Here is a 24,419-nt window from a genome sequence, read left to right as displayed (position 1 = left end):
GGGGATGAGGACCATCAGACTGCACCTCAGGGAGATGAGAGGGCTGTGCTCAATCCCTGTTCTCCTCTCTGTTTCAATGGCCAGTAATGTATTCCAAAGAGACTTCGAGTATAGCATGGGTTGACCAACTTCTTATTTTCCTAAATAAGGACCTTAAATAATAATAATAATAATAATAAATAAAGTGAACACTGGCAGGTACCAGCACCATCACTCCACAGAAAGGAACCTTAAGGCCACAGAGTAGAAAGGGCAGAGTGTCAGAATTTAAGATGGAATAGATTCAACTTTAACTCACGACTGTAGACCAATAAACATGTCATGACCGGCCACTTGCAAACTCTGAACTGTATGATCCCTTACTCTCTCCAGTTCTCCAAGAATCTCAAAAATATCCTTGGAAAATAGAATTGTAAGTTGTAGGATAGGTCAGATGTTTAGTGGTTGAGGTGTAGGGGACCCCTGATGCGTATGAGTAACGGGAAGCCAAGGCTTAGAGACGTGCAGACGTGGAGCCTTAGCAGAAGCTTGGCAGTATTAATCCTTCTGGATTTCTTTTCCTCCCAGGGTTGTCGGGCCTGGATGCTAAAGCTAGCGGGCGCCTAGGCACGAGGGCCATGGTGTACTACATGTCCACAACCATCATCGCCGCCGTGCTGGGGGTCATCCTGGTCTTGGCCATCCACCCTGGCAATCCCAAACTCAAGAAGCAGCTGGGGCCGGGGAAGAAGAACGACGAGGTGTCCAGCCTGGACGCCTTCCTGGATCTTATTCGAAATCTCTTCCCGGAAAACCTGGTCCAAGCCTGTTTCCAACAGGTAACCTGAGGTTCTGATTTTCTCTCTTCTCCAAACTTCTGAGTTACCAAGGAATGTCGAGAGAGACCATTTCCAATGAACCAACTCTGGGTACCAACTTTCTTAATATTTAATTATCTCTCTCCAGGCCCAGGGATTGGATGAAGTGGTCTGGAGCAGGATCTTGGGATTAGAGTCTCATGGTTTTTTTTGTTTTGTTTTGTTTTTTAAACCTTCCCTTTTCTCCTGCTCTCTTAGTGTGTGTGTGTGTGTGTGTGTGTGTGTGTGTGTGTGTGTTGGTTTCTTCTTTTGTCTCTTCCTTTCTTTTCTGCTCTTATCTCTGAGTTGTGCCTGAGCATATTTTAATCAGTCTTGTTTACAATCCTCTGAAGTCTAGTAGTTCTCAATCTTGGCAGTATAACAAAACTCTGTGTGGCACTTTAAAAAAAGGTACAACTACCCTGCAGAATCAGAATTTTAAATCCATCTTTAAGATGGGGGGTGGCTCGGATATTTTTTTTAAAAGCTGTGGAAATAGCACATGCGTGGATTGTGAAAAGTTTAAACAGTATAAGAGGGAGATAAAATAAAAATTAGAAGCTCCCCTCCCCCACCCTAGAGCTTCTTAGGTTGAAAATTTGTTTCTTTCCATATATATATATTTTTTTTTTTTGTGCCACATATGCATGTGTGCCTGAACTTAGAAGTTCAACCCAAGTGCAGTGTGTTACATGCACCTCCTTCTTTTTCGTGATTGTATAATATTTCTATGGTGTAAATTCCTAGAAGTGAAAATGCGCTGCCAGAAATCTTGGTACTTTGAATTGGCTGGATATTGCAAAGTAACCTTACAGAAAAGGGTTGAACTATGTATTCCTGCTGACAGCACACATGAATTTTTTTTTTAAACTGTGACTTTTAAAAACAGTTAATTCTGCCAAGTAGAACCACTGAATAACCACTGAATCAGCTGCCTAGACTCCACTGGCTTATTTTCTGTCCCCAAGGCCAGAAACTTAGGTTACAACTTACCTGAGTTCCCAGCAGCCCAGGGAGGGGCGAGGTGACAGCCATTGAGCCTCTGTCAACCATTTCCAGGGAATCACAAAAGAAGGAATTTAGGAGACAGAAGGAAAGTCTGTGTCCCCAGTTGACTCCAAGATGCAGTTGCCAACTTCTGCTGAATCCAGAACACATGTGTTCTTTGATCTTAGATGCTATTTTACAAAGAAATGATAAATAATTGAGTGACAGATGCCCACTATCCTGACTTGATCATTACACAGTGTGTACATATATCAAAACGTCACATTGTAGCCCATAAATATGTATAATAATTATGTTAACTAAAAACAAAGTAAAACCAAAAAAAAATGCTAGTTTGGTGGTACACGTAGCATGGACCTGCATCCGAGGAAATCATTCCAAGAGGGGAAGTATAATGGGAACCACTAGAATTAGACTGGAGAAGAGGGTGCTTTCTGTGACCCCCCACCACTGTGTCATGTGCTTGCCCAGCCGCCAGCCAGCCAGCTTAGAAAGATGAAATTACTTGCTTTGGAGTGACAGACGCAATTGGCTGCCAAGTCTATTCTTAAGATTTTGGAAGGAGCCCTCTGGAACTTCTGGAACTGTAGCTCCTGGGAGCTGAGTTAGGAGGAGACTCTGGAGGGTTGGAGCATGGGAGGCACCGGGAAGGACAGAGCTGGGCCTCCCTCCTGTGCCTGCTGCTGTGCCTCCAGATGCACTTCCTCTCAGTCTGGAAGGCAGGCCCACTAAGCAGTCAAGCCCTTGAAGCTGTGGTTCCGATCTTAAAATGAATTTCTGTGATGTCCGCTGGGCTCATACTCAGGGACCTCTCTGGCTGGTAGACAGTCTTTGCAGATAGCTGTCCATGGCAAAGGCCACCGTCTGTGACCCTGAAATAGAGGAATGCACTATTCTCTGCCTCACCCTGGCTTGGTCCTACCCTCCAGTGACCAAAGTCACAGGAGCTTTAGTCTCTAACTCAACCCCGGATTAGAGTTCCTTTCTGTTCGGTTCGACCTGAGGAATAATAGTGTAGAATCCTTTACCTCCTTTAGCCTGAGTAGGAGGAGGGCCTTGGAGGAGAGGAGGCCATTCTTATACAGCAACATGGCCTTGCAGAGAGAGGGGGCAGGAGAGGCCCTCTGTGCCCGTGGAGTCACAGCAGGAGTGGTGTGATCTGCCGGTCTCCAGAGGAGCAGGCTTCCTGATCAGAGAAACAGAGACGTAAAGAGGAAGAAAGGGAGCTGTCTGAGCGAAGGCTGACTTACCCAAGGACCTGGCTCACTGGAGTCAGGCCCTGGGTCTCTGAGAGCAGGGAGGCTTCTGGCTTGGTGTTTAGGACTGACCGGACCAAGGTGAGGTTTCCAAGGGAGCAACTGGCTGTGACGTGTAGCCTGGCAGCACAGCTCCAGTCCAGCAAGAGGCCACGCAGGATCTTTTCTTCCAGGGAACTCAGCCAGTGCCTGTGGGCCCTCTGCTCAGCATCGGATGCCACAGGAATGAGAGAGGAGGGCACAGCTCCAGGGAGCTTATGCATATCCAGGGGGAGGGAGAGAGCCCCAAACACGTGTCCGGTGAATACACAGGATAGGTGCCTTCTGAGGGCCGGATGACGTGGGCTGAGTAGTCACTAGGGGAGATATTTGAACTGAACCGGCAGGAAATCAGAATGAGCTGGGCCTGTGGGAGGCTGGGAGGAGAGCCTTCCGAGCTGAGGCAGAGGCCAGTGGGTGGTGTTTAGAAAGGAGAAGGGAGGCCATTGAGGCCACTATATGTAGGGAAAGAGCAGGAGGAAGCCCAGCACAGGGGGACCTGTAGGCCAAAGGCAGATGTGGGTTCTTCTAAGAGGGCTTGAGCCAGGGAGGTGACTGGTTTTCTATTTAAAATAACAAGAAGAGGGCTGGGGATGTGGCTCAAGCGGTAGCGCGCTCGCCTGGCATGTGTGTGGCCCGGGTTCGATCCTCAGCACCACATACAAACAAAGATGTTGTGTCCGCCGAGAACTAAAAAATAAATATTAAAAATTCTCTTTAAAAAAAAATAACAAGAAGAATAAAATAATGAATCTGGCAGTTATGGAACTACAGGCAGCTATAACTGTAGATGGTAGGTAGACAAGAAGGAAGGTGAGTGAGTCAGGAAGTGTGTGTGTGTGTGTGTGTGTGTGTGTGTGTGTGTGTACTGGGGATTGGGCCCAGGGCACTCTACCTCTATGCTACACCCCCAGTCTTTTTTTTTTTTTTTTGAGACAGAGCTTCCCACTAACTTTCTGAGGCTGGCCTTGAACCTGGGATCCTCCTTCCCCAGCCTCCTGAGTTGCTGGAATTCAAGGCATGCACTGCCACACCGGGTGATTCTGCAGTAATTAAGCTGGGAGGTGAGGGTGACCTGGACTCAGGTCGACTAGAGCTGGTACTCATGTGGGGTTGTCCACCCCAGAGAGGCTCTGTGACTCCGGGACTCAGGCAGAGGACTAGGCCTGTGTTTCAGTGTTCCCATGTCTTCAACTTCAACTTCAGTTCCTGGCCTGTGCTATTTGGAAGCTGGATTTTGGAGTCAAACATAAAACCTTTTGACCCCTGCTTCCGTCACTAACTAGCAATCTGCTCTGGGGTTGGCCACTGACAGGGGCAGTAGGTGTCAAACCTGGAGCACCTGGCCTTCTACCTGATCCCTGCAGCCACCGTATGCTGGGCCAATGACCATGGCTACCTCTAATACGAGCCTTGGCTTCCTTTTGCCTCCTCAAGATAGGCTGTCAGTTTTCTTTCCTGGGAGCCTGATTCTACTACTCCTGGAGGCTTCCCCTCTGACCAGTCCTGTGTCTCTCTTTCATACTGCCATTGCCCAGAGCAAGGTGCCAGTGAGCTGCCTCTTCTCTCCTTGCACAGCCGGACCCTGCCCTAGCGCCTGGGCCAGGCTGAGAACACAGCACCCGACTCATCTTAGAGAATGCCGCCTCCCTCTCTCCCATTTTTATCATCTGGTCAACTCAGCACTGTTGGGCCCAGCGGCAGGAGGATTGGGTTCGTCTAGTCTAACGTACAGCACAGGTAGAAGGAGCGACCTCAATCATGGTCAGGCCATTTGAGCTCAAGCCCCAGCTCTGCCAGTGACGATGACGTCTGAAGATCCCTTGGCTTCTCCACGCGTCCTCTTTCATATCTATTCAGGTTCAGCCATCTGTCACCTTCTGCATGCCAGCTCTGACATTCTAGGATTCTGCCTGAGTTCTATTTTCATACCCTCGGAGGTGGTGCTTTTGGGGGCTCAGATGTGAGTTTTCACAGCGGTCTGCGTGCAAGGTGCCTGACACCTTTAAAAATAGGGCCGCTGCCCGGATATCGAGGAACGGCATGGGAGGTGGCAGGTTCCTTGGGGGCCATCTGCGTGGAGTGACGTGGGGAGCACTGAGCTAAGGACAGTGGCCAGCACTGCCCAGAAAGAGCAGGTTTTCTCTCACCAAACACAACATTCAAAATACAAGCACATGCTCCTGCCGAGGTGGCTGCGGGCAGCTGCCATACCTGGGGTCCCAATGGACACCCTGGTTCTGGAAGGAATCCAAAGTGAGAGTTGGCTTTTGATGAGTGTCCGACGGGCAGGGAGAACCACCTCGCTGGGTCTCCAGCTGGACATTTGATGTTGTCCCTGAGGCCCAGAGGTGCAATCATGGTAAAGAAAGACACCCATCCCCCGACTTTCAGCTTGCATTCTGTCGCACAGGACAAGCTAATTAACCAATCCTGTAATTATCTTGAGATAAAGACAGTTGTATCCCACCATATGTGTGTAATAAAATACCATTTCTTAAATACAAACATATGAAATAGCCTCCAATTCTCATAACCTTGTTTTGGCATTTCTTCATTATTTTTAACATATGGGACCCTTAAAATATATGAGTGGCGGGGCTTTTTGTGACCTTTCAGATCAAGTCTTATCTGTGTGCTTCTTCTTCTTTTTTTTTTTTTTTTGTTCCTCCATTAGATTCAAACAGTGACAAAGAAAGTCCTGGTGGCACCTGAGTCAGAGGAGACCAATGCCACCAACGCTGTTGTCTCCCTGTTGAACGAGACTGTGACGGAGGCTCCCGAGGAAACTCAGATGGTTATCAAAAAGGGCCTGGAGTTCAAGGACGGGATGAATGTCTTAGGTAGGCAAACTGATTATGGGGGGGTTCCTGGCCCCGGGAGGTGCCTCTGCCCGCTGGACGCAGCCTTACCTGCGGTTCAACCTCCTCCTCTCAGCAGCTCCACCTCCTTCACACCTTTTCAGAAAATTAACTCTGCTGACCTCTAGGTGGAGCAGGAGGCTCTCTCTGGGGAGCAACCTGAGTCTCTCTGGGACTGGAAGCTGATAAGAGCAAGGGGAACCGGGCTAGCAGTCAGGTGTGGGAAAGAGGAAGGGGCTGACATTCACCGGGCACATTCCCTGCCTCTCTGATGTTGGCAAGTAATCTTATCTGAATCTCCATGTTATTCCGTGACACATGCATTTCTTTCGATGCCTAAGTGTTGTTTGGTGCTGCCTGTCTGTACCAGTGCTGTGCTAGACAAGGTGTCCTCCCGTCTGTAAACAAATGCAAAGCTACCAGTATCTTGGAGTATTGGAGTAGGGTCCCAGGGGCTTTGCAGATGATCTGTTTAACTTTCTGGGATTCAAGGGAGCGCTTACCGCCAGCCAGGTGCCTTCTTAGCATTCCATCCTGGGAGTTTTTTGCAGCTGGCCAGACCTGGGTTTGGACCCTTTGTGGACCGGTCACTAGTTCTCTGACTGGTCACAAGTAGCTCCACTTTTCTGAGCCTCTGTTGTAAAATGGAGATGGGATTGTCATCTTCTTTGCGGATCCTTGTCAGGGTCACATGAGATTGTATATATAATACACAATAGTGCCTGCATGTGCTCCATTCAGATGGACTATGATCCTTAATAAAAGTGGCTGAAGTTGGGTGTGGGGGCGCACACTTGTAATCCTAGCAGTTTGGGAGGCTGAGGCAGGAGGATAGCAAGTTCAAAGCCAGCTTCAACAACTTAGTGAGGCCCTAGCAACCTAGTGAGACCCTGTCTGTAAATAAAAAATAACAAGGACTGGGGGTGTAGGTCAGTGGTAAAGCACCCCGGGTTAAATTCCCAGTACCACTCCTGCCCCCTATAAGTGGCTAAAGAGCTGAGGAGCTCAATCAAATGCACCCCCACAGGAGATGAGATCTCCCCCAAGTTGGTAGTTATACTTTGACCAGTTTACTCTGCACTCCCCCACATTATGGGGCATGCTCCCCTTCATAATCTCCACCCACCACTAGAATGGAGTCCCTAAAGAGGAACATTTAATCATAAGAGAAATGGAGAATCTGGTTTTCTAAGCCAGGTCTTCCAAACGACACTTTGAAGAAATCAGTTGAGAGCATTTTAGATCTCAACTATCTAAGGGGGCAAATGTTCCATCTCCTTGGTTGGGTTGCCAAGTTGAAATACAGGGTAACTCAATTAAATTTGAATTTTAGATAAATAATAAGTAACTTTAAAATGTAAGTATGTTCCAAATATTGCAGGGGATGTACAAATACCAAACAACAAAAAAAGTCACTGTGTATCTGACATTCAGAATGTAATTGGGTGTCCCGTTTTTATTCTAACTCTTCTAACTTTGATATCCCTACTGCTCACTAATCAAGGTAGTGCAAAGGTAGTGCGAGCAGGACCTCTCAGTTACTGAGAAATGGGAGTGGGATCTCTTTTATTTGGCCTGGCAGGTAGCAGGTTGGGTAAGTGATTGAGGGAACAGATAAGCTGACTGGGTTGCCAGGCAATAGGAATATCAATAAACATTGTTGATCATCAGTGGGAGGGGAGGGGTGGAAGGAGAGAGGAGAAAGTGGGAGAGTTCTGAGGAGGCTTTGCAAATATCCTTGGCCTGTGAGCAGCTTCCTCCAACTGCCCAGATATCCATGGTCCTTTCAGGACCTTCCTAGTGCCCCCTGGTTTCTTCTGACAGGTCATAACTGGAGACCTAACTCTTTAAAAAAAAAAAAAAAAGAAGAAAGAAAAAAATATTTTTCAGTAGTAGGTGAACACAATATCTTTATTTCATTTTTATGTGGTGCTGAGGATGGAACCCAGTGCCTCATACGTGCTAGGTGAGTACTGTACCACTGAGTCACAACCCTAGCCCCAAGACCCAAATCTTTGTCACAGTGTCTGCCCCCCAACTCTGTAGGAGGTGGGGGTCCTGAATAACGAGGGGTCAAGGCTTTGGAGTGAATCATTCAGAGTCTTGGTGGAAAGTCACATGACCTTTGACTGCTCTGGGGAGTTTCAACACAACTTGCAACCCTCTCAACCCCAGTGACCGTGCATCTAAGAGGGCTTTGTTCAAGTGAAACTCGCCAGTCCCAGTGAGTGATTTCAATTAGGCAATGTTTACCCAGGGAAACGACAAGTTGTATATGGGTTTCCATCCAAGTACAGATCAAGGCTCTGGAAGCCAAAGGAAGTTAGGCTATTGAGAAACTTCCCATGTACCAATCATGGTCGAAATAAGGTTCTTTCCATGATCTTCCAGGGGTGGAGATGGAGACTTTTTTGGTTTGGTTTTGTTTTTTTTTCCGTCTTTCTGCTCTTTGGCTTTGGAAAGTCCTAAGGATCCAGCACATCAATAAATAAATGAAGATACAGCCCTGGCTCTGCCTCACACTCCTCTAAGGACCTGTTTCTCTCCTTTAAAAAAAAAAAAAATTCTGGGCTCCATCTTAATCCCAACTGCTTAAATCAACTCCAATAGCTCTTTTTAAAATCTGCCTTCTGACTCATACATACAGTCCCTGTTCACTGACCCAGGAGGCAGCTTTTTCATTCCAATTCTTTGGGACCTTGAGACCCCATGCATTTTTCTCTTGAAGTTTTCAAATGGCATTAACCAAGTAACACTGGGTATTCTCGGCCAGAATATCCACAGATTTATTATTTTTCACTCAGAAAACTGCTTTCCCTGGGCTTAAGAGAAGGGTTTAGGAGTAGCCTGAGATTGATCTTATACATTATTTAGAACTAGTCTGCTTGGTTCTGGATCCAATATTCCCTAAGCCCTTGTCTTTCTTGGGTGAATAACTCACATGTGAAGTCACTAGTTAAACCTTATGGCCAAAAGCCATATTAGCAATTTAGAAATATAAGAGTTGGATTCTTTTTGCTGGAGAGATAGAGATAGAGATAGAGATAGAGATAGAGAGAGAGAGAGAGAGAGAGAGAGAGAGAGAGGTTGCCACAAAGGTTAATTAAACAATTTAGGTAGAGATGTGCTTTGTACAGGTTGTGGTGACTAGGGAAAGCATGGAGTCAGAGATTTAAGGACAGAACTTGACTAAGAGAGTCAAGTTATAATGCTACAATTTACCTGACATAGGTCAGGATTCCAGGCATAACTGCACACAATAGGAAACTGGATATAATGGGGAGAAACTGGAAATAAGGGCTGCCAAACTGGGACAGGGTTGGTGTGGAGATAGAGGATAGAGGGAAGGGGGTAGAAGATGGCCCGTGCTTCATGGTCAGGGTCAAAGCCACAGGACAAGCAAAGTCTGTACCAAAGGTATAACAAGATTTATACGTAGTTCACGCAAATAGCCAGAAATAGCCCCCAAACTGGGAATAATGGGTCAGAACCCATAGCAATTGGCAATCAGAAATCCAGATCAGCCTCAGGAGGTACTGGAGATGTCTGTGGGCCATGCAGTGTGCCCCAGTCTCACCAGGTTGGGGTGAGATTCTGAGGGAGAGAGTGGAAAGGATTAACTGGAGTGGCAGAGGGAATCTTCTAGGGAGGGAAAACCTAATTGGAGCAAATAAAATACAGAGCAGATTCCCAGGACCTCAGGTGCAGGTGATGAGGCAAAAACTAACACAGAAATAAGACCCAAGGTTGAGAGTTGGACTTAGTCCAGGACTTAATGCAATTCCATGCTGACTGACATCAAGAGGGTGGGGACCCAACTTCTCAAATCCTTCCCGCCTGGGGTTAGGATTGACACTGGAGGCTGGCATGGGGCTAAACTAGGATATGAAGTGAATGGAGGAGAGGGGAGGGGGCTAGGGACTAGCAAAATCTGACAGTGAAATCTACATTCAGCCTTTATGATCCTGAAAAAGATAGATAAAAAAGAAGGTATTCTAACCATTTGATCATGAAAATAATTACGACAAATTAGAACATAAATAACAGGTTGAATTCAAACAAGATAAATTGGGGTTTCCCAATTGTCGTTGGATTTCTTATCACTTCCCATTTGAAATTTCAACATTCTTCCTCCTTTTCACGTTAGATATATAGCAATAGAAAAATAATTTTATCTCTAGGGTTTTCCAAGAGTGAAACCTGCCAACCATTTATTATGTGGGGAATAAGACCCAAATAATCTAGACATAACCCTAGCAAAGACTTTATTAGCTAATTGGTCTCTGCTGTTCCAATATTGGCTGCAAAGTTTGCATGATAATCTCCAAGTCCCAACAAGTCTTTCTTCGTTAATCTATGTAATAATGGAATCTGCTTACACGTGGTTTCACAGGATTTCACAAGTGAGGAGGGAAAAAAGAGAGCACATTTTTTTTTTAAGCTAGAAATGAAAATGAATTAATTTTCTTCAAGGAACTGACACTTAAACTACTTGGAGTTTAACCTGCTGATGTGGAAAGTGTTAAAGGAAAGTTGTGACTATCCAGGGAGAAAATACTTTCAGTGTGAAATATGATGGTTTTGTCTCTCGATTCCCAGAGTAAATGGCTCCCTCCCCTACATTGGGAATGGTAAAGACAGAGGGAAAAGAAGCACATGGTTTATAATTTGCCCTTATGTGTAATGTGATTCCCCCAACAGGTCTGATAGGATTTTTCATTGCCTTCGGCATCGCCATGGGGAAGATGGGTGAGCAAGCCAAGCTGATGGTGGAGTTCTTCAACATTTTGAATGAGATTGTAATGAAGTTAGTGATCATGATCATGTGGTAAGTTGTGTGCTCTTTATCGTAGTGGGGAATGCCAAGGCCTAGGGGTCCCCAGAGGATACTGGACCCTCCCTATGGGAAAGAGTGGGTATGCACTGTCAAGTGGCTTTCTAGAAAGACCTTGAGGAAAGATGGAAATATTTTCTTGAGCTTCCCCTAGTACAGGGGCCAACATATAGTGACCGTGGAGTCAAATCTGATATATCGCCTATTTTGTAGGTCCCATAAGCTGAGGACAGGTTTAACTGTTTTAAGTGTCTGTCTTAGTTCAGGCTGCTGTAACAAAATACTGAGTAGCTCATCCATGACCTAGATTTGTTGTGCAGAGTTCTGGAGGCTGGCAGTCTGAGATCCGGGTGCCAGCATGGTTGGGTTCTGGTGAGGCCCTCTTCTAGGTTGTAGATGACCAACTTCTCACAGGATCTTCACTTGGTTAAAAGAGAGTTAGAAACCCTCTTATATCCTTTATAAGGACATTCTTTCAGTTCATTTCAGCTGCTATAACAAAATGCCTTAGACTGGGTAAATTATGAAGAATAGAAATTGACTGCTCATAGTTCTATAGGTTAGGAAGTCCAAAATCAAGGCATTAACAGCCTTGGTGTCTGGTGAGAGCCTTTTCCTCATAGAGGACTCCTTCTATATGTAGAAGGGGCAAGCAGGCCTCCTCAAGCCTTTTTGATAAGGACACTAACCCCCTTCTTGAGGACTCTCCTCCTGAATGGCCCACTTGCCAACACTCTGCATGAGAAATTAAGTTTCAATGTATGAATTTTGGGGGGAAACACAAACATTCAAAATGTAGCAGGCACTAACCCCACCTAGTAGAGCTTCACTATTATAATCTAATCACATCCAAACAACCCCCACCGCCTAATATCATCACATTGGCAGCTCCAATTTCAACACATGAATGGAGAGGGGCACAAATGTTCAGCTGATGGCAATGCTTAAAAAGCAAAGAAAATCAAAAGAATAGTGTTCCATGATACATGAAAATTATGTGGAATTCACATTCAGTGTCCATAAACAAAGTTTTATTGGAACACAGCCATGCCCATTTGTTTTTACACATTTCCTGTGGCTGCTTGCTTATTATAACAGCAGAGTTTAATAGTTGCCACTGTGACTATAGATTCCCCCCAAACTAAAGTATATACCGCCTGGCTCTTCACATAAAAAGTTTGCTGATCTCTATACTGGAAGAAAAAGGAACAAGACTGAAAAACCAACCAGCAATATTACAGATGAACCGTATCAGAGATGTAAGACCAACCCAAGATACCAGGGACAAGGCCAGATCCAAGGTGTGTGGAGATTCTGATCCTATATTCTAAACTCCAAAAGTAATGTCTTCAACTCATGATTCATACAGAAGAGGAAAGAGGCAGTTGTCAGCCATGTGGACAACAGTAAGGTTGCAGAGGTTGTGCTAAAACCGGACGTGCTCTTAGAAATCTGGTCCCACCCACTGGTTTCCCAACTCTGCTGAGTGTTTACTAAGCAATAGTACATAAAGCAGAATAGGCCTCTCGCCTACATATTAGAATCTGCTCTTGTTCCCTAGAATTCATAGCACAATGTACATCCTTGTTCTAAAGACACAGTTTATATTTCTGAATATGATGCCAACCATGTGGATAATGTACACAAATTGGGTTCATCTATTCCAACATCATTTCTACTGAACCCTTGCAGAAAATGGAATCTTCTAGGCAATCTGATGAGTCAGGGGGGTAGAGCATAGTCTCATGGGTGAAGGGTGGTGTGGATTAAGAAGTTTCCCATTCATGAAACCAAAACTCTTACAGATTTAGCCTCATTCCCTGGGAGATGAAGGGCCATTTTGAGGCATGATTCCTGACAGCTGTCTGGTTGCCTCATCTAGGTAGTCAGGAGGGTGTTCTGCGTATGAGGTGCCAATTCTACACATTCTATTCATTTTTTAGCCACCTCATCAGCATCATCATTTGATAATGACATATGTGTGAGAAGGCTCTGGGAAAACAGCCAACCACCCTTTAACTGACCCCTCAAGTTAAAATCATCAGAGTTATTTTGTATTCTTCTCTATGTAATAGTAAAAGTTTGAAATAGTAGCGAAATATAGCATTGAGAAACTAATAATAGTAATTATTAACTTTTAACAGTTGTTAAATTCTTGGTATTTGTTCCGTGTTATTGTGATTACTGTATATGTATTAACCCATCTATTATTGAGGAAATTATAGTTATTATTGTTAAATCACAGTTAAGATTTACCAAATTCCTGCTATATGCTTGATATAGTTCTATTTATTTTACATGCCTTAACTCACTCATTCCTCACAATAGTACTTAGATACTTAATAGATACATAAATAGATACTTCTTTTAGCCCATTTTCCAGGTGAGAAAACTAAGCACAAAGGTTGACTTTCCCAAGTTCTTTGGAGCTATACGTAAGTGCTACCTAACTCAATTTCTTTCTGTCTTCAGATCAGATTGAATCTGAGATCTTCCTGTTACAGGCTGTGTGAACTTAGGCAAGTTAGACACATTCTAAACCCCAGTATCTTCACTGTAAAATGAGATGATTGTAGAATTCGTGTCATTGGGTTGCTACGAGAATTAGGTGAGACTGTGAGCCAGTTGTGGAACATTTCCTGTGTGTCAGGAACTGTCTGAGTGCTTTGCACAAATTAGTATCAATACAGTAGTTTTATGATTAGCATCATTATCATCAATTTGAGCCATATCTTGCGTATTTCTGTGTTCAGGAATTCTCTACAAAGCCCGAAACACCCTTCATTTGGTGTGATTTTTTCATATCCTCTTTTTTCCTTTTCTGGAAAATCTGAAAAACTTAAGTAGAAGGTATAACTTCTCATAATCTTCTACTCTGAAAACAAAAATAAGTAAAATCTCTATGCCCCCTTCTAATTTTTTTTCCCACTTAACCACTGCCTTCCACCAACCGTCCACACTGTTAAAACGAAACTAATTAGTGACACTTGTTAAGAAAGTGAGGAAGGCATTATTCAGGACCATCTTGAGGTCTGGGGACCATGGCAATGGGATGATGCTGTGCGGGAGAGAGAATAGGCTCCACCTCTAGTACAGCTGGGCAAGTGGGGAATTGGGAGCCAAGGAGCAGGCTGGAGGTCAGTGGAGGGAAAATTTCTAAGCGGTCATGAGGAGTGAGAGATTGTGGCTAAACTGACTTAATGGGATTCTGCCTACAGACGGGTCAGGGTGAAGACATCAGCTGGGAGATGGAGGATGAGGAACCTGATCAGATATGCACAGTGATGAGAAGTGAGGATGGGATTCCTGCTAAGTGACTCAGAAGGGCTCTTACAGGAAGTACACGGGTGGACCTAGAAGGTGGAGGAGCCCCGCTAAGTTTAGTCTATTCTCTCATTCAGTACATATCTCTTCCGTCTATCATGGCGAATAAGACAGAGGAAATTCTCTGCCCTCATGAAGCTTACATTCTAGGGAAAGGAGAGAAGAGAGAACAAACGGAAGCACATAATTCAAGTAGTAATAAGTTCTACCAAGACAAAAAAGCAGGGACGTGGGATAGAGTGATATGGGGGTGGGTGTGAAGGGACAGGCAGGGCTCTCCTGAGGGGAAGGCAACACCATGAAGACCTGAAGAGTGGGAGGGTTTTGAAGATCAGGACAAAGGTCTGTGGTGGCCAGAGTGTGGTCAGTTGGTGAGATAGGGATAGAAGGCAAGGGAGGTGGACAGGCAGATAGATAGTAGGCAGAACAGGAGGACCCTGCAGGCCAGCTGATGAACTGGGGTTTATTTACTTGTGAAACTAAATCCATGGGCTTCCCCCCCACCTTTTTTTTTTTTGGAGGGGTGGGGAGGTGAGCAACAACCCTGGAGTCTATATGAACTGAATTTTACTCTTTCCAGATAAATGTTCTAATCTACATGTGGTGACTCTCAACAAAAATTCTTCTTTGGGTAACTGAAATAACTATCCCTACCTGGGAAAAAATTGAGGTTTGGAGATTTTCTGAGCCTGAGTCCAGATAGCACTTTGAATCAACTCTTGGGATGTGGGGTTACCTCTTTATTGATGTTCTCTTTTAATTCTGAATTCTCTTGAGATCCATCCCAAACTGTCACATGGGGGTTGCTACTGGAAACTATGGGACAGAACCAGAGGGAGTTTAGAGCAGGACTGAGAAAGTCCCTTGGCTTACCTCCATTCCCAGAGACTATCCTACCATCTGTTCCAAGCTTGAAAGTCCCCAATTTATCATTTTAGTGGGTTGGGCGTCAAAGGTCTTGAGTAAATTGGAGCTAAGGTAAATGGTCTCCAAAGGCTAACCAAGTTCTATTTGCAGTTCCTCATTGGCCTATGAGATTCTTGTTCCTTGAAACAGTGGTTTCCAAACACATCAGGCCAGCTTTAGGTGGTGAGTTTTGGGAACACACACTGTTAAGACAGCCGGGCAGTGGTGACGCAGGTGGCCCATGAGTGCAGACACTGGTAGGTTGAGTGCTGGGGATGAGTTTGTGGAGTGGAGACCACGGGAAGGGACATGTTTCTGGGTCCCCTATGCTCATAAGAACTGAGTTCTTAATGAATAGAGGCTGGAATGGATGTCACAGCAGTAAGAACAAGACTCAGGCCAGCTCTTGATGATTAGTGGCCTTGAAACAATGAACAGAACTGAGAATATCACCAGCTGAGGGTGGCATGGGAGTGAATTCACACCTGCAGCTCAGGGCTCATGTCCTTCTAACTTAGAAACAGGTCCAAGAATGACTGGACATCACTTTTTACTTTTCTACAGAACTCTCAGTTGGTCTTGTAGCCTCTTGATTTTGTTGGTTTGTGACTTTCTTGGCTTCGTCTCAGGAACTTTGAGTGGTGACTTTAGACCCTGGGCGTAGACCCTATCTTTTCCATGGAATGTCATTTTCAATGGGGTGATTCGTTGATCTGGAAGCCAGGAACTCAGAATCTCAGCTTCTGAGTGAAGACTTGGTACTTGTTTTCAAAACAGTTGCAGGGAAGTATCAACCCCTAACCTTATCCCAGAACAAAGGCTCTTTTCTTGTCCTAATCAATGCTCATAGGAGTCCTGGACACCAAGGTTTTTGGTAAACAAGGGCTCCTGCATTCCATGTTGATTGACCAGAACACTTCACCTTCTGTCCCTTGACTAACACTCTCCATTTACACTGGGAGCTCCTGCTTTCCCTGTGAGCAGAGGGCTCCAGAGGTAAACTCCTGCCTCTCTCTAGTCCATTTGGCTCTGGCTCAAATGAGCTCTCCAGGGCACTCCAATAGCTGGTCTTCCTTGGCAAAGAGCCTTGAAAACATTTTCTCTCCATTCTACAAACTGCTTGACTCAGATTGGGAGAGGGAGGGGGAATGGAACGGCACCCCAAACAGCTCATGTCTGTGTTTTTTTTTTTCTGGACATTGTTAAAGGGTGATTGGTGCTTGGGAAAGAATTGATCTCTTGGTTTATGAAGATAAACACATTCTGGCTTTATAAGAAGGTGCGTTTCTGCTTAGTTATTTACAATGAGACTACCCTGCTGACTTATGAGTTGTTGTGACCATGGATACACCAGGAGAATGTAAGACAGCAGGAAAGACAACGGATCAATGTCATGACAGAGGTCTCAGCCTTTCTAATATCTAAGAAAGTAGGCCTCAAACATGGCCAGCCTGTGCCCCAGGGAAAGGATCATAAGGGCCAGGCTGGATGGTCTTCAGGAAAGAGAGGGGCTATGTTCCTGTTCTATCTCATTACTGTCAGTTACTATCCTGGCTCACCCAGGATAAACTTCCTCTTGAGATAATATTTTGCTCATAAAAGCATCTGCCATTGGGTGGCCTGCAAGATGTCTTGGGAAGCCTCGTTAATTCCAAGTTGACTCATTAAGCATTGATGATGAGGGGACACTGGGTATATGTGTGACCCCAGAACCTCTGAGGGATTCCTGTGTCAGGAGTCAGAGAACTAACGGTCCTGGCGGGCACGGAGGAGGAGACTGAGTTTCAGCCATGCGCTCATATGCGTGTTCAAAAGTTTCAAACTCACAGCACCAGGTGAGGTTGGAGTCAGTCTCTGTATACCTGGACAGCCGTGTCTGTAAAATGGGAATCAGGCAAGGTCACATAGCTGACAGGTGGCTGGACCAGCCTCGTGTCTTCTGCCGTTGCCTGTGTGACTCACACCTGCTCTTCTGTAACCCAGGGAAGGACTTGGACCAGGTGCAACTGAAAAACATAAGTCCCTTGAGGTAACTGCTTTCTTTCCAGACTCCCTGCCCCTGCGGGGAGTCTTATGTGGGGACTTCATCCACCCCATGGTCTCTCTCACAAATATGTTTATCATTTTAAACAACATATCAACCTTCCTACAAATATGTTCATTTCAGCAAGAAACTATAACAGACTGAACAAATTCATGTCCCAGCAATATCACATGGGATAAAAGAGAAGAAGAAGAAGGAAAAACAGGATGTTGCCAACACACAGAGAATAAGTTCAAGACGAGAGAGAAAACGGTTGGCTTTCCCAAGGGTGGGAACCAAATCAGTTCCCAAGCTCTCCATAAAACAACGATAAGCTAGGGATAGACGATAAGCTTTATAGGGCAGATGGGGACGTGGTGGGTTGTCTGCTTATCTTCCAATAACTGGGATTCCTCACTAAAGGGAAGTCACTTGGTTTGAGAGAGGAAAACCCCTGGGTCGTGGAGATCCACAGACCTGAGTTGTTCTTTTACTTCCTGGTCTTGTGGCTCTTAGGCTGCGTATTGAACTTCCCCAAACTACGGTTTCTTCACTTGCCATATGAGAATAATGATGTCTAGATTTTAGTGTTGTGGTGAGAATTAAATGAGGCTCTAAGCCGGGTGCGGTGGTGCATGCCTGTAGTCCCAGTGGCTAGAGAGGCTAAGGCAGGAGGATAGAGAATTCAAAGCCAGCCTCAGCAAAAGTGAAGCACTAAGCAACTCAGTGAGACCCTGTCTCTAAATAAAATACAAAATGGGGATAAGGATGTGGCTCAGTGGTTGAGTTCCCTGGAGGTCAATCCCCAGTAAAAATAGACAAACAAACAAACAAACAAATAAATAAATAAAGGAGGCTGAGTGTCCCTTTCTCACCAGGGTGCTTGAAAACACAACGAACAGTGGTCAGCTTTATTGTTAAGGAAGAAGTAGTTTCAGGCTTAGAAGTAGTAAAACCACACTTCTCTAAATGCACACTTTGGTTTCAGGTGGTTTTCTTATTTTGGTAGTGTTTCTCTCTCTCTCTCTCTCTCTCTCTCTCTCTCTCTCTCTCTCTCTCTCTCTCTCTCTCTTTATATATCCCTGCCTTCCAAACAAAGCAATGCAAATTTACAAACCCCAGTTTATAAATTTCTGAAAAGCTCTAAAAGTTATCCCCAATGTCTAAGAAGGAGCTGCAGGGCACAAAAATCCAACAAGTTAGCTTCCCAGAGATAGAACCCTCACCTCTCAGTTTTTCACTTGGCGGCTCAAGAAAGACGGTTGGGGTGAAAGGTGATAAGGCGTGTCCCTCTTATTTCCCAAACCCACCTCAGCAGCACAGTGTGCCTTTGGACTCTTCGTCAGAGCAGGCGTCATTAGGTGCATAAACCAGACTTCAGTTAAAGCCGTTAATCCAGAGGGAAAATAACAACGATTGAATCCCATGACCCCTTTTCTGAGCAGAACTCTTTTTGTGCAGAAACTGAACGGTTTCCCTGAGGGTGAAGCACATAGGAGGGCCCAGATTTGAGTTCTGAATCCCCTAATGATCTCTTCAATGCTCTTTCTTTCCTGTGTGTTTTTCAGGTACTCTCCCCTGGGTATCGCCTGCCTAATCTGTGGGAAGATCATTGCCATCAAGGACTTAGAAGTGGTTGCTAGGCAACTGGGGATGTACATGGTCACCGTGATCGTGGGCCTCATCATCCACGGGGGCATCTTTCTCCCTTTGATTTACTTTCTGGTGACCAGAAAAAACCCGTTCTCTTTTTTTGCTGGCATTTTTCAAGCTTGGATCACTGCCCTGGGCACTGCTTCCAGGTAGAGAATATGAGAAATCACCTTTCTTTCTGCTTCGTCCTTTGCCCCATTGGCCACTTCCCGTTTCTCAAAATCCTCCCGTTGCAAAGTTCAATGAGAACGCTTTTCACCAATTATTAAAATCCTTTAGGAAAGGTGAACACTTCAAATTTTTGACCTTTTTCTAGGAACCTCCAAGCCTTCTGATGAACATTTTTGTTGCTGTGCAACTGAATTGGAAACATGATATTATATTATATTTTTTAATGAATGCACACTATCTATTTGCATGCCTAACTTGCTACATAAATCATTGATTCAGTTTGGTTTTTATGTCTTTTCCAGAAGGGTGTTATAGGATGTTGTTCAATTAACATCCCACCTATGATTTGGAAAAATGATATAAAAAAGTTTCACTCTTGAGATTTTGGGAAAACTATTTTTCAAAAGGAGGAGGGCTTTTACAGGGTGAATGGTATATTAAGTGAGATTTTTCCAACAAAATGAGCCAAGCCTCAAAGCCAAGCCTTTGCCCTCAACATGAACCTTTAATGGGCCATTCCTCCCCAGCTTGATGTTTTTTTCTCAAAATCAAATTGACTTGATTTGACCTTGACATAGAGTCAGATCCTCCATGACCTCATGCCAGTGCCTAGGGAGCCAAGGAGCATCCCAAATATATGCAAGGAAAATAATTTTTTAAAATATAATCTTGGAGCCCAATTAGCAAAAGCAACACATAATAAAAAAAAATAAAGAAATATGAATACCTAAGAAATGCCTGGTTATTTAGAATTTCAAAGACTTAAAGAGTTTTATTACTTCAGGATTCTATAGTTGTTTTATTTTTGCCTCTGTGTCCGTAGGTCACAAAATTAAGTCTGAGATCATGAAACAGATGGCAGTGAGGCCAGCAAACTCTGAATCCCACAGCTTGAAGCCAGATCCTGGTTGCTAAGCCCACACACCACTGGTGAGGTGGCCCCTCTGTGACACAGGTGTGGCCAAGCTAACCTAAGGCTACTGAGCAGGCCGTCAGTTTTTCCTGAAGTGACCTACCAGGCCCAAAGTGGTAACCACCTGGGAAGCCAAATTATATTTCCATCTTGCAAATCAATGAGAATTTGTTATTAACAGAACACAGGCTTTCATAAAAAGCTAAAATATATACATACCATCCTGGGGACACAGATTCAGCATCCTATTTCCTAAGATGAAGGGAAACACTTTAAAATTTGCTTTTTTTTTTTTACTTGGTTCTATAAATTATCTGTGGTTAAGTATCTCTATCTAATAAGACCCTCTCGCTTTAGAGGAAAAGTAAATCTTTTTTTTTTTCAAAACTAAAAACAACCTTACTCGATTTTATTTTTGATTACTAATTATGAGTGTGGTATTTGCTCATAGTGATAAAGTTCAGATAGTGAATAAAATTTTGAATAATATAATGAACATGACAAGTTAGTTATTTTATCCCCAAGTGATGATTGCTAATAACTTTTTAGTTAATCTTTATAGTTACATATATCTGTCCAGTCTTACTATGTGTATGTATTGACTTGGAAACTGCTATTTTTCACTGATCAACATATAATAAAAAATTATGTTCATTCATAGATTTTTTTTTACTACTATTTTGTAAAGTACTGTATGTACTATGGTACAAACTCCATCCCTTTCCACCCCCAGTAATATACATTTAAAGCCTATCTATTAAAGGAGGCTGTGACAAGAATCCTTGTAGGTATATCTCTGCAAGTTTATCTGATAACCTGCGGAGGACATACTTCTAGAAGTGGAACTCCTGAGTCAAATGGTGGACATATTGACAGTTTTGAAACATATCACCCAATTGCAATTCATAAAAGTACACTATTTTATGTTCGCCCTAACTAGAGTGAGCCCTTCCCTACCTACCTGGCAGGAAGGCCAGATATTCTGAATACGTATTAGTCACTTTAACACATTCCAGTCTCATTAGTGAAACGCTATCTCATTGAATTTGTGTATCGTGGAGCACTAACAAGGGGAAACATCTTTTCCAATGCTTATTGATCCTTCTCCCTTCCCTGCCCACCCTACACTACTCTCCCCACCTTTTGAATTGTATGTGAACTAGCTCGTTTTTTTTTTTAAATCCTCTTCTGCTCTGTTTTCAAGCTTTTTATGTGTGTCCTGTGCCACATGTTGCAATGATGCCCCTCTCCACTTGACTTTGTCAAAAAAATTCACAGTGCTCTTTTGCCACCAAAAGTTTTAAATTTGACCCTTGTCAAAACTTTATAAACTTTAAGGAATTTCAGTTTTGCTCAGGCATATGTTTCTACTCACAATTTCAAAATATTACTTTCTGTTTTCTTCTAGTACCCTTATGATTTTTATCTTTAAATGGTTTCAAATATATATATATATATATATATATATATATATATATATATATATTTTTTTTTTTTTCTTTTGAATGAGCAGATCATTATTCCAGTGCTTTTTAGGATGAGATAAATCAAGGCATATCCTCGTATTTAAATCAAAGATAAATGCTTGGACCAAGACTGCAAATATTACAACTATTTCTCCCTTTACCCCTGCATTTCATTTGAACAAAACATATGGTTTTAATCTTCCCCTAAAAACATAATTTTTGCCTGGATGTGGAGTTTCCTTTTTGAAAAAGGCAATGTGGCAGGAATCACATAACAAAAATTAACTGAGAATTTCTTTGTCATAATGGCCACAAGGGAAATTAAAAAAAAAATCCCAGGGATAGTCTGTTAAATATACTTTCTGCTTCTTTGGACCTTATTCTGAATGAGGACATTGAAAGTGGTTGATTTGCTCTTCTCGATGGGTACAGAGTCTAGTGACAAGGAAGACAGATGGAGGGGTGTGGCCCAGATCAGACCTCTGTGCATCCCTGGGACTTCAGTGTATGTCATTAAAACTCATCTGGAAAACAGGAAGACTCTCCAGAATCTGACATTATTATTAGCAACATTTGAAGACAGCCCTATGGCCTTTGAGGCAGGAGCCAAAAAGCAGTGCCAGAATGCCAGCCTGTCAACACAGGAAAGCATTGACATTCTCAAGTCCTGGTTTGGCTTGATTGGGTCTTTGTGGATTTTCAAGACAAAAATATAAAGTCTGTCCAGTGGAGAAATAGAGAATATTTTCCTTTTTTTTTTTTTTTGATTATCTAAAGACCCTTTGATGACATTTTGGGAAAATGAATAATAAATATTACACAATAATAAAAATTAATATATTCCAGTGATCCAGAAGTTTGGTTAGGGCCATGTGATGGAGGATCCAGCTGCCAGCTATGACTGAGTAGCCCTTTTAGACCAGCTATGGTGTCCTGGCAACCCTTTGAAACAGTCCCAGGAAATGATGAGGGGAAAAGGGTGAGAGAGATAAAGAGACACTAATTTCTCATTAAAACATCTGGGGCAGCAAGCCAGGTACAATGGCATCTTATGCATGCAAAACAACAGCAAAACAATGTTTCTACTGGGCTTATAATGTTTTAGTAATGGGATAACCCCCAGATATACATTTCTTTTTCTTATGATGAGGCATTATATAGATCTCTGACTTATAATCACAAAGGATATTCTGGCAAGATGATTCTGAGCCCCCTAAGGTTATTATTATTAGCTTGTAAGTCTGTTTAAGATGCATATCAAACCTGTAATCCCAGCGGTTTGGGAGGCTGAGGCAGGAGGATCGTAAGTTCAAGGCCAGCCTCAGTAACTAAGCAAGACCTTAATCAATTTAGCAAGACCCTGTCTCAAAATTAAAAAAAAAAAATGAAAAAGGGCTGGGAATGTGATCAGTGGTTAAACAGCCCTAGATTCAATCTCTAGTACCAAAATAAATAAATAAATAAATAAATAAATAAATAAATAAATAAAATTCAGATTTGGATGTCTCTGATTTTAGAGCTTCTGGGTTCCCTGGTCCTGAGCAGTACCTGGGATCTGCATTTCACTTAGATGTTGGTCTTCTCTCACTCTGAGAAACCTGGATTTTTGTTATCTCTGTCTAGCCTATTTGGAGCCCCAATTCTGACTTGTAGAAAGTAGTGATTATGACTGAGGCTCTAAGTGCAAGAGAGTAGACATTTCCAAATGCTCTCTGCATTCAGGGTTTTCCAGTGCACTGTGCTAAGATTTGAATAGGAAACAATTCAAAAGAGAATGAGCCCCGAGGCACTCTCATGCCATTTGAGTGTCCTACATTGCTTTCCATATTACTTAAACTTTGAAGCAAATATGCCCAACCGCCTATGCACCTCTCCACAAGGAAATCATATTCTGGCCTTCAGGAGCCCTTGTTCTAAGAAGTGTCTATTTTAGAAGACATATGGACATGCCAAGAATTCTAGGCTTTGACACTGGGTCATATGGTTTAATCTCCAACCCACGCCTGGGAGGAGTGTGAGTGAAGTCACTCCATATTGTCTTTGATTAGCTACAGATCACATGCCTTACTGCCCCAAGTCATTGTAGAGATTTAGAGTTGGCTGATGGCCATATATCAGGGAGTTGGACTCTATGAGAGGTTCCCCCAGCTTGAAGCTTGGGTTCATGCTGAAGAGTACCTTGACATTTTTGTCCTGCATTTTCTAAATTTGCAGGCCAAGCTCAGGGCAATTCCCAGGGGCTGGATGCAATTCATGTAGTCATTTTGTTGGAAACAGTCTTTCTAGCATGAAATTATGGGTCATTCAAAAATTCCTCAGTCCATTTTACTGTTGACAGCTGATTCTTTCTCAGCTTTTTTTTTTTTTTTTTTTTTTTTTTTTTTTGCAGCCCAATTCATGTGGGCAATCAGATGTGCTTCAGTATTTAATCCAAGATGGAAATAGTGACCAAAAGAAAAAGAGAACTTGAAGCTCTGAGTAGACCTCAAAACCAAAACCCAACAAAAATATTTTTCTGCCTATTAGCATCTTAATAAGATTGAAGTTGAGCCTCTAACTCACTGGTTTTTAATTTGGCTCCAGATACTGCTTTTCTGCATGTCACATTGCCTGATGAGAACAAAAGAACAAAAAATTTGCAGTGTCATTCTAGTTTGTTCTTTGTCCTCATTCTCCAAAGCAGACATAACCCTCTTTCTCTCTGTTTCTTTCTGTCCCCCCAGTGCTGGAACTTTGCCTGTTACCTTCCGTTGCCTAGAAGAAAATCTAGGGATCGATAAGCGCGTGACCAGATTTGTCCTCCCAGTTGGAGCAACCATTAACATGGATGGTACAGCCCTTTATGAAGCGGTGGCCGCCATCTTTATCGCCCAAATGAATGGTGTCATTCTGGATGGAGGCCAGATTGTGACTGTGAGGTGAGGAAATGGATGGGGGCAGGGCGAAGGGGGATGGGGACAGCAGAGTGACCACCTTCTACCCTGTTGCATCTCCACATTAACTCCATTTGACAGAGGCTATTTGAATTTCAGTTTTCCTAGTGGATGAAGGAAATAACAGAGGAGGGATTGTTGGCCACCCTAAGGGGAAAGGTTATGACAGAAAAGCAGCAGACTCATATGAATCCCT

At 43.5% G+C, this 24,419-nt stretch overlaps 1 protein-coding gene across 2 annotated transcripts in view; it reads left to right on the top strand.

The window, feature by feature from the left end:
- The window catches only part of SLC1A2 (solute carrier family 1 member 2), a 113,292-nt gene that overhangs the window by 55,781 nt on the left and 33,092 nt on the right, over positions 1–24,419 (top strand). For both annotated transcript variants that reach the window (XR_014020305.1, XM_081278503.1), the window contains exons 4-8: positions 568–818; positions 5,817–5,982; positions 10,702–10,828; positions 18,656–18,889; positions 24,014–24,208. Coding sequence is in view for 1 of the 2 variants with exons in the window: in XM_081278503.1 (XP_081134629.1) it covers positions 568–818; positions 5,817–5,982; positions 10,702–10,828; positions 18,656–18,889; positions 24,014–24,208 (973 nt within the window). In the remaining variant the exon portion in view is untranslated. The remainder of the gene's footprint in view (positions 1–567; positions 819–5,816; positions 5,983–10,701; positions 10,829–18,655; positions 18,890–24,013; positions 24,209–24,419) is intronic.

The sequence above is a fragment of the Spermophilus citellus genome (assembly GCF_964194105.1).
Source record: "Spermophilus citellus genome assembly, chromosome: 2".
NCBI lineage: Eukaryota > Metazoa > Chordata > Mammalia > Rodentia > Sciuridae > Spermophilus > Spermophilus citellus.
This window is presented reverse-complemented; position numbering and strand designations above follow the sequence as displayed.